The sequence below is a fragment of the Cyclopterus lumpus genome, chromosome 14 (genome assembly GCF_009769545.1).
Source record: "Cyclopterus lumpus isolate fCycLum1 chromosome 14, fCycLum1.pri, whole genome shotgun sequence".
NCBI lineage: Eukaryota > Metazoa > Chordata > Actinopteri > Perciformes > Cyclopteridae > Cyclopterus > Cyclopterus lumpus.
In genome coordinates, this window is record NC_046979.1 from 18,339,549 (window position 1) to 18,355,179 (window position 15,631).

The window sequence follows — 15,631 nt, forward strand, 5'->3', positions numbered from 1 at the left end:
GCTGTACGGTCCTCCATAGGAATGATTCAAATGTTTGCATCATGTCTCAGCAAGTCATCTTTAAGATCTTCCGTATACAGTATTGCCTTGTCGGGCTTACATCAGGTTCTGTTTCCATCTCGACTCTGAAAAAAAGATTAACAACCGCACCGTCTTGTCTTTGTCTGGCGAAGCCTGTGCACCCGCATGTAAGACAAGTCTCCTATGGATTCACTTGCACAAGTCAAACTGACATAACTTGCTGTTTCTGTGGCAACAACTATGGGTCCGGTGAGTACTGGAGGCCATAGAACTGACAAGTGCACAGGAGGTATCATCACGTTCATGATTCCAGTCACACGAGTTGAGTGCAGTTACTTTACAAGAAAATGGGTCAGGAATCGGGTCAAAAGTTTGAAAACCTTTGGCTGGTAAACACATGTTGTGTGATGGTTTAATGTCAAAAAGGAGGTCAAAACGATCAATACTGCATTCTCAAGAATATTCATTTAGGCCCTGAGGTATAACTGCCATGTTAGTTGCATCACCAATGCCAACAAAAGTGCCTTCTGTTTGATCACTAGGCCTTGAGCCAAAGACGAGCAACAGTAATAGCCTTGTAAAATATAGAATGGTAACTGTAACGGGCACAAAAGCTTGCCTTCCTTGAAATGTAATCTGATAAATTGGTAATTCCCAAAGAGTTATCCAGAATCGGTGCATTAATCCATTCGGAAATTGCCAGACAAAATGCCCCTGTCAAATCAATGGTCATCCCCATTTCCCTTCCTGAACTCCACTTATCATGTTTATTTTGTCTAGCTAGGACATGTTTGTTAATACACTCTGTTTAAACTACATGATTGTAATGTTCTTTTTTTTCCCCTCCCTAATTATGCCCTTTAGCTGTATAGACTGTTAACATTCTGCGTTATTTTTAGTAAAAAAATAATAAAAAGATGAGGGGTTGGGGGGGCTTGGAATCCATGTCAGCATACAATGTTTATTAAATTTCTTTGTGGAGGGAAACTTACCGGGTTTGCTTCTGTCTTGCCAAATATGTTTTAAAATGCTGTATTTTCTTACATGGAAAAGTGTTACATGAATGGTAGGAGGGTGCAAAAAAAGAATCTGTTCAAATCATCTTACCTTAAGGGAAAACTGTGGTTGACATGAGAACATTTTTAATTGTGTCATTGTCATGTGGAAATGATCTACCATTAAAACATTCCCTCTGAAACTACCGCTCATTTGAAGTTATTTTAATACATTAAATACTGTTACACATATAGTAACTGACCACGCAAAAAGTGGATTCACTGCTAAATGTAATTGTTACTGTGACATTAAAAGGATTAGTGCACATGTATTTGTCTCTAATAGTCCATTAAGAGGATCCCTTCCTATTGTGCTCCCAAGGGAAGCGTGTGGACAAAATCCACAGCCCCCTTTTGTGTAAAACTGTATTCCAAAGTTTATCTGTTACAAAAAGGTTAATAATTTCCAAAGTTAGTGTTTGTATTTCCTGTGTCCCTGTGACAGGAAACCTTGGAAGATGCCCGCTTGATTATATCTGTGTATATGTTGTTGAAGCCCCTTTAACTTCAGATAAACAATGTTTTATATATTGGCACAGAACGAGGGCTGTGGATTTTGTCCCCCAAGCCTTCCAATGGAAGTGTGCCAAGAAGGGAACAGGAGGAATTATTACAATGAGAAGACAAAGTTTCAAGGTACTTGTGGACATTGTTTTAAGGCAGATCTGCATTCTGTTGCTCCTCCAGAGCAACAAATTATCCCACGACGGATTTCACCCCTGATCCCTGAGAGGGAACTTCATGACTTTTTTTTCCCCCTTAAAGCTCATTCCAAGTCTAAAATGTTGTATCATCTCTAAATCTGGCAATTGCTAGATGTTAGCACTTTGAGTATCATTCTTTGTTTAAAAGTGATTATTCTAACATTTACTTCACTGCTTTTCTGAACCCTAAACCACAAACATCCACCCATCCATTATCAGCCGCTTATCCGGGGTCGGGTCGCGGTGGCAGCAGGTTCAGCAGGCCGACCCAGGCTTCCCTCTCACCCGCAACACTTTCCAGCTCATTCTGGGGGATCCCGAGGCGTTCCAAGACCAGCCGGGAGATATAATCCCTCCAGCGTGTCCTCGGTCTTCCCCGGGGCCTCCTACCAGTTGGACGTGCCCGGAAAACCTCTAATGGGAGGCGTCCAGGAGGCATCCTGACTAGATGCCTCGAACCACCTCAGCTGACTCCTTTGGACACGAAGGAGCAGCTACTCGACTCCAAGCTCCCCCCTGATATCCGAGCTCCTTATTCTATCACAAACATAATGCATGTTATGTATGGATGCAGATGCAATTAAATGCCAACCCTCATGTGACAGGATATTACATATCAGTATGAACATACAGTATCCCTCCTGTTGAGAGAATCATGTGTCTGAACCTCTGTGTCACTGTGACTAGAAATAAGTGCTGATACAGAGTCAGTTCATTGGATTAAGTGTGTTTTTTCCAGAAAAGGTTAACATTAATGTGCAACAGCGATTAAATCCAAAAAGCATTGAAAAGGGCCTTTTCATAAAATGTCGACAACATCTTGTATGCGTGTACTGCTGCTGGAAGCCGCTGTACGTTTGAAGGAAAGCGAAAGCGGGGTCTTAATATTTGTTCAGCTGGAATGTGAAGGTCAACCATGGGATGAGTGTACATGCAGAGTCACCGATGCTTCTAAAGTTGCATTGCAGTCATGCTGCCATCGACCTCCATCATGCCACTTAACCCTTTAGGTGCATGTTGGGTATGTTTTGAACACTTCAGTAGACTTCAATGTGCTCTACAAAACAAAACAGTTTGCATATAGAGTTCTTATTTTGTCTTTAATAGCTAGATTCATATACAAAAAAAATAGATTTTCACATATAAAAATAAAAACACGTATGATTGGATTCAGCACTGCAATTCACATTAACGGTACACACATTTGCTTGTATTGTGGTGTGTGCTTTCTCTGCCAGGTGAACTCATCACCTGACCGGTAGAAAGGTCGAAGCCAATCGGTGATGAAGGATTGTGACCGTGACCTTTTTAAGATGGCATTGGAAAGTTCTGCCACACATATGAATCAGAAAATCCTCTAACAGCTAAATAAAGTGTTAGTCAGTCATGGGTATCCTCAGGAGACCACATCACCAACATGGGAATTGTATAATGATTCAAATGTGCGATAGTGTTGATGGTTTAGTTCATAACTGCAGACCATGAGAAGCGTAGCTGAATGTCATGGTGGTTTGATCGGTTGCGCGTATTCAAAACGGTTTCAAGGTGCGATTCAATTAAGTATTCTATAAGCGCTTTAACTAAACTGCCTCGAGAAACTGCATGTTGTTTTTTTTATGAGGCACATAGTAACACATAGGATCAGGCCCGTCCTGGACCGGGTGTCAGAATGAGCAGGGGTACTTGGTCCAAGGAGGGAGTATGCCCGTTTCATTGGCCAGTCTCCAGTACCTCTCCTTCAGGATGAATGCTGCGGCTTTGGGCTGCCTCTGCCTGGTGAAAACACCCTTCTTGTTCCCCACCACGCGTAGGACCCCTGCAGACATGAGGGATCAACAAGAACCTCGTCATGCATAGAGCCCAAAACAGAGGAACCTTTTTGAATGTTACGCAACATTAAAAAAACACTAATTTCCAGTACGATTCTAACATTTTTATATATCGATAATTCCACTTACCAATAAATAACCAGAACTGACATTAATCATTCATTCAAGTAATATAATACAACATTATAGACCTGTAATATAATTACACAATACTATATCATATAACATAGCATTGTATTATTATCTTAGTGTCTAAAATGAATTAATGAAGATGATGAAATACTTAAAACATTAACTTAAAACTAAAAAACATTTGTGACAACTGTCCAGCCTGAAGAAGTGGATTAATGCATCATATGTGTCCACTACGCATGCGCTGATGATAACGGATTGCAAACGGGGCGACTTTACAGCGAGACATCAATGAATATCTTTTAGTTTCATATGCCATAAACCAACTGCCAATAACTTGCAAATGCTGTCGGAGCTACAGTTGATAAAATCAGATTTTCAGCATGCCCGGAAACGGGAGCCACCGTAACGAACGTGAACGGTGCCTTACGTGCAAACCGCTGTATTCACGTAGTCAACGGCGTGTTGTTTCCATGTGTTACGGAGAGAAATTAAAATCGCTGACTTAACTCGGCACACCAACAGGTGGAGAGATGGAAACAGTTCTGGTTTTACGGGTGGCTGTGTTCTCCAGCTGCAGTACCTTGTGAAGTCATGAAGTCCGCAAAGTTCCAGATGAGTTCACCAATGACATACTGCTTCTTCTTCTCGTCGAACACTTTGTGGTAGTTCTTCAGGACGATGTTCTGGTACTCTTCAGTAAACATCACGGGGGGATCCTGCAAAGAGAAAAAGACAGCTTTCTTAACCCTCCCCTCCCCGACAAACATGCCAAGACCGATGTGGTCGAGCAAAATCAGAAATTCATGTCAGCCTTCAGATAGTTGGATGTGTACGAATAAGAGTCCTCACACTGTGGAGCCCCGGCACCGTATCTGCTCCATATTCGCTCTGAATGATGGGTTTCTGGTACTTTCTGTACCAGTTCTCAAACTGAGTGTTGAGCTGGAGGGGGATGAGCTCCAGGTGGCCTGGATCATGGTACCAGGAGAAGTAACTGTTCACGCAGATGACGTCCACGTAGGGAGCCTAAACGAGACAAAAAGACTTAGAGAGACTCTTCGACACGTGACATCCCTGTTCAGTTCTCTACGAGCACACATTGTAAATAAACGCTGTGATAAGCCCTTTCCATAGATCCCTGCATTTTCTTTCTATAGCGAAGCAACATATTTTCTAATAGTAGTAATTACCTGTGATGGGGTGAATACAAACCAGTATTTCCATAACACTAAAGTGAATGTTTTTCCCTATGGAGCGGCAGCGGTCACCCCCAGCTAATCGCCCCGAGGTAAATGAATAGTCTGAACTAATCGGTGCCTTTAGGCTACCAAGTAAACCCCAAGAGAGATTCCTCACAGAAAAGGAATGCGAGGATTGGGCTTTTCTCTCCAGTTCTTCAAAACGAGTTACACACGCAGACTGGAAGAGCCTGCGTTTACATTTTCACAGGCAAACTTTGACAGTTTACCAAAAAAAAGGAAGCAGCAGCCGATTTTGTCTTTTATAATAATAGATTATTTAAAATCAGAATCTGACGAAAGTTGTCGCGTTATTGATTTACGTTGCCAGCACCGTCAATCAGAGAGATGGCCTCCACTGGCCTCCTGCCTGGTGGGCCGGCCCCCTGCTGATTCCACCACTGCAATTTGTGATTTTGGGCTATACAAAATAAACTGAATTAAATTCAAGCAAATCTGACTAAAGCCGACCCACACAGTCCCAATTATTGAAATTATTGTATTATACTTTACTGATAATTATTTTTTTTCCCTCCAAAGTTCAACTTTGATTTTTGCCTATATAGAGTCAATTTATATTTTATATTACAGAAAACAAATGTGAAAAGTCTGAGTATCTGTATGCTCGTAGGTAGCTTAACACCAGACTGGGAAGCAGTGTTTCGCTGCTCCGTTCTTGTTCGTTTCACCTCAGCGTGCATCACTGGTGGGAGAGGTTGGCATGGTGATGTCACTGTGTACCGACACACCCTGGATTACACTTCTACCTCACTGCAGCAAGTTCGGAAGCTTGCAAAAGAAAGTCTTTAAGGACCAGTGTGCAGGATTTAAGGAGGGTCTATTGGCAGAAATGGAGTATAATGTCCATATTCATGTTTTTATTAGTGTGAATCTGAGAACCTCATCCATGTATTCATATCTACATAGGAAACCGGCCTTTTGCATTTTCTTTGACCCATTTAAGTTATTCTTCATACATTGACACCACTTGCATCAATACAAATAATTGATACTAATGTATTAAACAAGAAAGGTTTTCACGTTTGATAAAACTCACCCCTTTATCCCTGGCATAGTTACTGTCTGAAACAAAAGTGACGGGTCGAGTTGGATCCAGAGCTTTGGTATGTTGTATCACGGTCCTGCAGAAAAAGCACATTTTATGATTACAGTGTTATATAAAATCACTACAATGTCACTGTGCTAACCTCTTTAATTTGAAGAAACTGCTTTAGTGTTTTTTACAACTTCAATGGGACAAAGGATGTCTGTGCGTGTTCTGCTTTACGTGATGTGATGGTAACTATGGCACCTGGGCGGGTCTACTAGTACTTCCAGAAGCTGCCGGCTATTCCTGAGCTCCTGTTTGTCTTCAGGGCTGGTTCATAACTACTCTTACTGCATTCCACATATCGGAGTAAAGGGATCGGCTGTGACTGACTAACAAACATACAAAACGTTTAAAGCTTTATACGTTCTAAAGGTTTGGGTAGCTGAAAGGCATCCTGGTAGCCCGGTTCTTATCCGTCTTTATCAAACGCCCAAAAAGAAACGTCTTAAAAACTCAGTGCATAGGGAACGATCTTGCATCAGTCTGTTAAGTCAGTTTGTGTATGATGAGTGGATCCATTCAGGGCTTCACATCTCAGCAAAACGACCAGCACTCACTTGAAATAGAAGTCAGCAGGGGGCATCTCTGCAGCCGGCTCATTGGCTACTGACCACATGACCACGGAGGGATGGTTTTTGTCCCGACGCACAAGCTCGTCCATGACAACCAGGTGATTGGTCAGGGAGGCGTTTCCAAAACTGCGGCTACATTGGCAGGGCACAAATTGCACACACACACACGTCATTTGGGGTTTCCTGGTCCCAAACCAGCCCGCAAAGCACCATCAACATCTGTATGCAAAAACCATGAGGACAGGTCAAATTGTATTTGTGACCTGACATCATTAGTTGCCTTTTTAAACTCTTAATTCAACCCTTAATTCAGTTGTATTCTATGTTAACAGCAGTCCGGAGGTTTGAGCTGGACAGCGCACTGGCCTCTGTTCCTGTCCTCATACACTGCGATGATGTTGCCCTCAAACACACCTAAAGGTCACAGCGATGCGAGCGGTGACACTTACATGTCTTTGATGCCCACGCCCGGGCACTCATCTATCACCACAATGCCGTGGCGGTCACACATCTGCATGATCTCCTCTGCATAGGGGTAGTGGCTGGTACGGAACGAGTTGGCCCCCAGCCATTTCAGTAAGTTAAAGTCCTTGACAATGAGGGGCCAGTCGAAGCCTTTTCCACGAATCTGTAACACAACATGAACAGAGAAAGTCAGGATTGGATAATGGGACCGGAACAACCTTTTCTACCATATTTCGTGTCCATTTTTAGGAGGGTAAAGATAGTCTGTGGATGTTAGCTTGCATTAAAACAGATATGTTGCATTAAAAAAAAATGACAGTCTTGCTTTCCTCTAGTGGTACTCACATCAGAGTCCTCGTGTTTATTGACTCCATGGAAGTAGAAGGGCTTGTTGTTGATGAGGAACTGGGTGCTGGTGACGTTGACCGTGCGGATGCCAACTGGTAGAGTGTACACATCCTCGTACGCAGATTTCTCATCGGCGGCCTTTAAGCGGACCTAGATGTTAAAAATGGAAACGTCAGAGACATCTCTTTGCAAACAGAAGAGGTTTGGCTGACAACTACAGCGGGTTGGAGAGTCCAAGTGGTGAAACACAAGATCAGGTAAGGAAGAAACGTGAAGGTGGAAGTCAAACTATAAATATAGTTCACAGTATACAAATGGTACAATGTTCACATTACTAGAGATGCTGACCTCTAGGAAATAAAAAAACTCAGGCGTTTCTACTGACAAGCAAAATGTCGGCGGTAGAAAAAGGTCAATTTTACGAGACAGTTATAAAACATGAACGTGTCCTCCTGACTTAAGCTTGAACACAAGGTGTATTCACAACGTTCACCCTCATAATGGCCAACTATGATCAATTACATATTATGTTTTCTCAAGCCAACTGAATTGCGTCACATGTATGGAAGCATGTAGTCTTACCTCCAGAGAGTAAAGGTAACCCGGGTTCTCATGCATCAGGTACGGCCACCACAAATTGACATCCTTTACTTTGAGGTCACCAGATAGCTCGCTGGAGGAGGCAACACAGTGGCCACCTTTATCCATCAAAGTGACAGATATGGTGGCCGAGACGGCATCTCGGACTGATAACTTGTATTGGACAAGACCTGAAATGAAGGGAAAACAACACTATGAACTGTGTCACATAGATACTCTTTGTAGTTTACAAGACTCCCATGTGGCTTTGTTGAACAGTTTACTGTGCTGGTGATGACGTGCAATCAATTATAATAATTATTAGTAGTTTATTATAGCTGCATGCATTCATTTACCAGTGTTATCGAAGAAGTTAGTCACCACGGTGATGTCATCCACATACGCCTTAGGAGTAGTATACAGCAATACGGAGCGATGGATGCCGGCATAGTTGAAGAAATCAAAGAAGATGCTTTGCACAAAATACCCATCAGGATACCTGTTGAGCGATTACATTTTTCCTCATCATCTGAACTGACAAAACATTGCACGCATTTGAATCCCGCCCTAAATACCACATCAAAAGTGTCACCGCTGGGTGCTCTCCATATTGAAAGGAATGTCTGACGACAACTGAATTGAGTATTTCAAAATACTATGACGTGACATGTGAATCCAAGCAAATCAAAAGTTAGTTTATATGGGTTCTGAATACACACCGACAGATCCCCGTACACATTCACAAATCTGTCAGAATTATGAGATTTTTTTTTTTACACATGAACAAATCTTGCCCAACTGTCTGCAACCATTTGCCAATTGTTTTGTTGCTATAATAACCCCATGCAGTTTGCGTCTTTGAAGTCAGCACACCCAAGAAAACAACATGTAGGCGTTTGCGGGAGTGACTACTGTGACTCCCTCCTGGCAGGTGTACCTGCTAAGGCCATCCAACCTCTGCAGCTCCTCCAGAATGCAGCTGCTCGACTGGTCTTCAACCTAAATTCATCCACACCACTCCACTCCACTCCACTCCCTTCACTGGTTTACGAGTGGCTGCCCGCATCCGCTTCAAAACATTGGTTCTTACGTACCGCGCTGCGAACAGATCGGGTCCAGTCTACACCCAGGACATGGTCCAACCTTACACCCAGGACATGGTCTACCCTTACACCCAGGACATGGTCTACCATTACACCCAGGACATGATCTACCCTTACACCCAGGACATGGTCTACCCTTACACCCAGGACATGATCTACCCTTACACCCAGGACATGGTCTACCATTACACCCAGGACATGGTCCAACCTTACACCCAGGACATGGTCTACCCTTACACCCAGGACATGATCTACCCTTACACCCAGGACATGGTCTACCATTACACCCAGGACATGGTCTACCCTTACACCCAGGACATGGTCTACCCTTACACCCAGGACATGGTCTACCCTTACACCCAGGACATGGTCTACCCTTACACCCAGGACATGGTCTACCCTTACACCCAGGACATGGTCTACCATTACACCCAGGACATGGTCTACCCTTACACCCAGGACATGGTCTACCCTTACACCCAGGACATGGTCTAACCTTACACCCCAGCCCGTTCACTCCACTCGGCATCTAACAATGAACTTGTGACTCCGTCACTACGAGCTAATTACTCGACAAAATCAGACTGTTTGCTGTCCTGGCTCCTCAGTGGTGGAACGAGCTCCTCACTGACATCAGGAAGCCTCTACATCTTCCGTAGGAAACTAAAAACACATCTTTTCCGACTATACCTTGAATAAAAAACAGATTAGCACTTCAGTGGTACTTACTTATGGTATTTTTGTAGTTCGGCTTTCTTGAAGAAATGTTACTTTCTTGATTCTTGTTGTTCCGAGTTTGTACTCATGGTTGAATGAACTTATTGTAAGTCGCTTTGGATAAAAGCGTCAGCTAATTGACATGTAATGTTTGTTTTAGTCAGTGTTTCACTTCTAAATGAAAAAAAAGACTGAGTTTACTTGGTCTTGTCGCTCATGTGCTGGATGCTTCCTGGTGGAAGAGTGTCCAGGGACAGAGTGTTGTTGACGGCGATGGTGATCCTGCACGGCTGAGTTGGGTCCTTGCGGAGTAAAGCCCCTATCTCAGCCTCAAAAGGAAGATGGCCACCTTTATGCTCCGTCACTTTCACCCCATTCACCCACTGCAAACCAAATTTAACCAAATTAGCGTGGCCACATTACAAGAGGTGGAAAACTTAGAAAGGATGGGTGTGATTAATTTTATTTTTCGAACCGGCAAGAAGTGACGCAGAGGAAGTATTTTTCCAACTTCATTGAAGGGGATAGGGAAGGTACGCGTCACTCACCATTACTGAGTAATAGTGAGCACTTCCCACTCGGACGACAATTCTTGTTCCTTCATCGGCGATCCAGCGGCCAGGCACCACCGCCTCCCTCTCGTACCAAACCCAGCCAATAAAATCTCTCAGTGTGGGGTCCTGGGTGATGTCATTGTAGCTGGCAGGAACTGGCATGTCAATCACTGGGCCGGTCTACGGAGGATAAAGCGTCAAAGAGGATCTGTTGTGGCGAGTTCGTACTAACGGGGATGACTATAAATCAGGAATAATATAAGGGCGTTAATTAGGACTGGAGTCTCCCTAAACTTAATTTTGCGGCTATGGCAATGGTTGGGTCCCAAACTATGGTTCAGGACCCCATGAGAGAACACACACACACACACACACACACACACACACACACACACACACACACACACACACACACACACACACACACACACACACACACACACACACACACACACACACACACACACACACACACACACACACACACACACACACACACACACACACACACACACACACACACACACACACACACACACACACACACACACACACACACACACACACACACACACACACACACACACACACACACACACACACACACACACACACACACACACACACACACACACACACACACACACACACACACACACACACACACACACACACACACACACACACACACACACACACACACACACACACACACACACACACACACACACACACACACACACACACACACACACACACACACACACACACACACACACACACACACACACACACACACACACACACACACACACACACACACACACACACACACACACACACACACACAGTAATGAGGGGGATCACCAAGTGGATTTTTCACCAAGTGGATGTTGCTTCATTTACAGGGGACCCAGTCCATAAGGGTTGGGAAATCTGTCCCATGGTATTATAATTATGTTTCAATAATGTATATGAACTTGAGAGCGTCCTTGTGAAACCGATATTAGACATAATGTTAAATAATGACCGTAACTATTTGAATCTTCACTACAGTCCACAAAGCAGCTGATAGTAGCAAAACCTTTTCTCCAGTGGAATATTAAAAACCCTCCCTGGCAACTGGATCCGTTTATTTTTACTCGTTGCTTACCTTAATGGATAATTGTTAATGTCGTCTTTGTTACAAAAATGAGTCTGAAAATTAACTTAATAAAAACATTTTAAAAACACGTGATGCTTTTGACATTCTGCCCAATGGAGCAAATAGTGGTAGAACATTAGTTACTGGCGAGAAAGCCTCCGTATAAGGTTTATATGAATTATGAATTGTCGTTGTTTTATCTTATTTTCTTCTCTTTTTGCCATGGACCCTTTTGGGAGTCGCTTTAAAAACAGAAACTGTGCACGTCGTTGAGCCATTTTCAGTATCTCAGATCGCCGTCAGTGGTTATGGAGGGCTATTTTAAACTTTTATTTATCAAAACAAAGTGAACCCCTTTATTCTGCTGGCGGCTCGTGCCGTGCTCACCTCTGCAAGGCGACGTTTGTACCATGCCCTCTCGAAGCCCCGGTTCCTGTTTGGGGACCGGTCGGCCCTGAAGTTCCACACCCCGTTGAGCTCCTTCACCTCCCGGGAGGACGACTCCCGGGGGAAGAGCATGCCGGTGTCCAGCAGACATGCCGCTTCAAACACGGCGAACAGGCACGAGAGGCGGAACACGCCGAGTCCTTCAGGTCTGGCCATCCTGAGCAACTCTTCCAAGTCCCACTCGGAAAAACAGCTCCGCGGTCCCTTTTTAGTGACTCTGTCACGTGGCTTGTTCCGAAGTCACGTGACCGGAGAGCCGCTTTCTCGCGTTGCCTTCGGCCACGGCCGGAGAATTCTTCTTCTTTTGGGGTTTTATGGCGGATGGCATCCAACAAAAAGTGCATTACCGCCACCTACTGTACTGGAGTATGGACCAGAGTTATCTCCCTCCAAAATTAAAAAAATGTAAAAGTAAAGAAAAAAATGTAAAATAATAATAATTAAAACCTAACCTATATCCTTCCACTCAACCCGGTTTCCTTCAGATATTGCAGCACCTTTCCTCCCCCAAGCTTAATGCATCCTTTAACTGTATTTCCTCTACTTCCAGCTTCCTCTTCAGCCTGTCTCTCTCCACTATGAACTTCTGGCAATGGCAAATGATATGCTCTACTGTTTCCGGCATATTGCAGTGTTCACATAATCCCGTTGCGTGTTTATTTATTAATTGCCTGGTTTTATTCAGCCTTGTGTGTCCAATCCTTAGTCTGGTTAATATATTTTCTTCTGCAGTGTTTCCTCTGGTTATCCTCCCTTTGCCAACTTCCTTCTGAATAGCATAGAGATGTCTTCCTGTGCCTCCAGCGTCCCAACTGTGCTGCCATTTCTGTATAATGTTTCTTTTGATTTTTGATTTAGTTTCTGTTTTGCTGAATAAAATGTCTGTCTTGTTTCTCACAATCCAATGCTTTCTTCGCTAATTTGTCTGCTGCTTCATTTCCCTTTACCCCTCTATGTGCTGGCACCCACATGAATGATACCAACATACCCAAATGACTAAGTCGGAACAGTGTTTCGTACATTTCATTGACTAAATCCTGCCTGCTATTTGATGTAAATGACTGTAATGATAATAATACTGAACTGGAATCTGAACAAATGATGACTTTTCTGACCTGAACCTCCTCCACCCACTGCAGTGCTGTTAAAATGGCCAATGCCTCAACTGTATACACCGACAGATGGTCTGATGATCTTCGTTTGACCTCATAATGAAAGGATGGAATGGTGACCAGTCGGATAATTCGTATGAATATCGTTTATTTTATAGTGTTGAAAAAACGAAAATACAGTAATACCATACAATACTGTTTTTTCGTCTGAATCCAAAACCGAAAATACAAGAGAATCAAATTTAAATAATGAGATTATTTAGTTTTTTTTGCTAATCCTTCTTTTGTTTTTTCTTTTGAAGAGAGGCGACCCGGAAATACGAGTCTGTCAAAATAAAAGCCAAGGCAATAGAAGGATTGTATGCAAGTAATATAGTTTTATCAAAGTCATTTTTGTATGCAGAGTTGTTGCTGTTAGCACTCATATTTATGTTTCCATCTTATTGTGCTGTTTCCTGAGGGACCGCAGAGCAGAAGCCTGTATGAGGTGACGCAGAGTAACAGTGTTTCCCCTTTTCTACCAGTAGATGGCAGTATACGTGTATAGAAACCATAGATTTAGTTATATTTGCCTGTGTCTTTGATAATTAGGTTATTGATACAGACGTATTTAATGCTGTTTATTTTCTCTGATATGATATGTTCATGGTTAATTTGCAACCTAGTATATATAATGTATTTACTTGTTATGTTTGTCATTTTAGAACCAAACATTCCTACATGGAAGAGTGAGCATGTGTTGATCAAGAAAAGCTGAGCCGCTCTCTGAGGTACGACTACGAGAAGGGCATCATGCAGAAGGTAAAGGCCGGTTTCACTGTTTACACATGTATTATAAGTCATATTTTAGTTGTCATATTGTAGTATTGATTGGCTCGTCCTGCAGGTGGCTGGGTAGGTTTGTGTGCAACCCTGAGGCACTTTTCTCCCTGGCTTTCCAAGACAACCATGAGGCCGAGTCTCAAGGTCATCCTGCCTCCCAGCGAGAAGGACGGCCTCCCCCTGCCCAGCTACAAGGAGAAAGGTCCGTACCCGGCGGAGTGAGGGGAGCAGTGCGTCCCGGGGTGGCTTTCCCTGACAGCTATTCCCATACTAGACTCCACAGCCGGGCAGCTGCAGGAAACATGAGATATTATATAGGAGGAACCTGAATTACTAAGCAATGTGTGATATGTCTCACTTGTATACCCCGCATAATGTATGTCCCAGGTAAGAAGAGTTTATCAGAGAATTATTTTATTGAAAGTAAACCTCTCTTTTAGCTCAAATCAGTGGATGCAAAATAATGAGTCAGACTGAAAATCTGAAATCTCTGAGACTGTTTATTTGAACTCACTCCCTTAGCAAAAATGAAATTATTTGTTCTTATTTGGTTTTCGTTGTTATGTTGGGTTAGCGTCACTGCTTACAAAAGAAACGTGTAAAGTTAATATGTTTTTAGATAAAGTAGCAATGTTATGAAAACAAAATGGTGTTTCAAGATACGGTTGAAATTACATGGAAAAAGGTGATATTTTAAAATTCAATATTTTGAGGAGAATATTTTGTTCATAATATGAAAAGGTCGTAACATTTTGAGTTAAAGTTGATATTCACCAGTTCAACAATATAGTTGACTGGTTATTGTACTGAGATAGTTTTCTGCATTTTGTAGAGTTGATTTGCTTCAATGTGTAGAAAAGATGTATAATTATATATATTTTTGCAAAAGGCTGCATTTGCTTGACGTTGACTCATAAGCTGCAAAGTTTAGCCTGCTAATGTATTGCATCATTCCAGCCTCTCCGAGATGGAGGACTTAGAGTCCTGCAGATAGAAAATGCATGCAAGTGTTTTGCTTTATGACCACTTGGTGGTTATAAAGGAAGAGGGTGTGTGTGATGGAGGCTGGAGAAAGATACTGACACTGGTGTGACGTCTACCCTCAGATACTGTATGTGTGCCTTCTGTACTGATACAATAAACTATTTTACCCTTTTCTTTCAACTATTGTTTTAAAATTGTTTTAAAACTAAAAAATGTTGTATTTTTACTGACCTTAAATATTCTAGAAACGTTGTCCAGGGTGATGTCCATTTCCCGGATCTGATAAATGTGAGGTCCTCTCCAAAGAGTGTCGTTGGATCAGATAAAAGTACATGTGAACTATACTGCTCTTAGCTAACGAAGGTCATGACCTACTGATGTCAATGTGTTAGTTACCGACATGTAACCTGGGAGACCCAACAGCCCTGTTGCTCAGTTTTACAGGAACATCAAACTACCTCTATCAATATATTGTTATTTATATAATCAGAATCAGTGTGTGTACACATATAATGAATACGACTTATCTAAATATACATGCACAGATATAGACATATGGCTAAAAACAGGCAACAACGCCCAACAATCATTTGACTACTAAACCATGTGAGACATCTTTGAAATGTGAGGAGCTGTGCTCTCCATGTTTCAGTCTTATACAATAACCCATATAGTCAACTCTGACCACAGT

General features: G+C 42.7%; 1 protein-coding gene across 1 annotated transcript; it reads right to left on the reverse strand.

The window, feature by feature from the left end:
- Positions 1-2,861: 2,861 nt before the first annotated feature.
- gusb (glucuronidase, beta) lies at positions 2,862-13,196 on the reverse strand. The gene is made up of 12 exons (XM_034550679.1): positions 11,963-13,196; positions 10,426-10,611; positions 10,079-10,260; positions 8,414-8,556; positions 8,061-8,248; positions 7,476-7,628; positions 7,115-7,293; positions 6,651-6,797; positions 6,040-6,124; positions 4,594-4,770; positions 4,325-4,460; positions 2,862-3,596 (listed from the first exon to the last, which is right to left on the reverse strand). Exons 1-12 carry the CDS (start codon positions 12,176-12,178, stop codon positions 3,445-3,447), a joined length of 1,944 nt encoding a protein of 647 aa, XP_034406570.1. The 5' UTR covers positions 12,179-13,196; the 3' UTR covers positions 2,862-3,444.
- Positions 13,197-15,631: the final 2,435 nt, after the last annotated feature.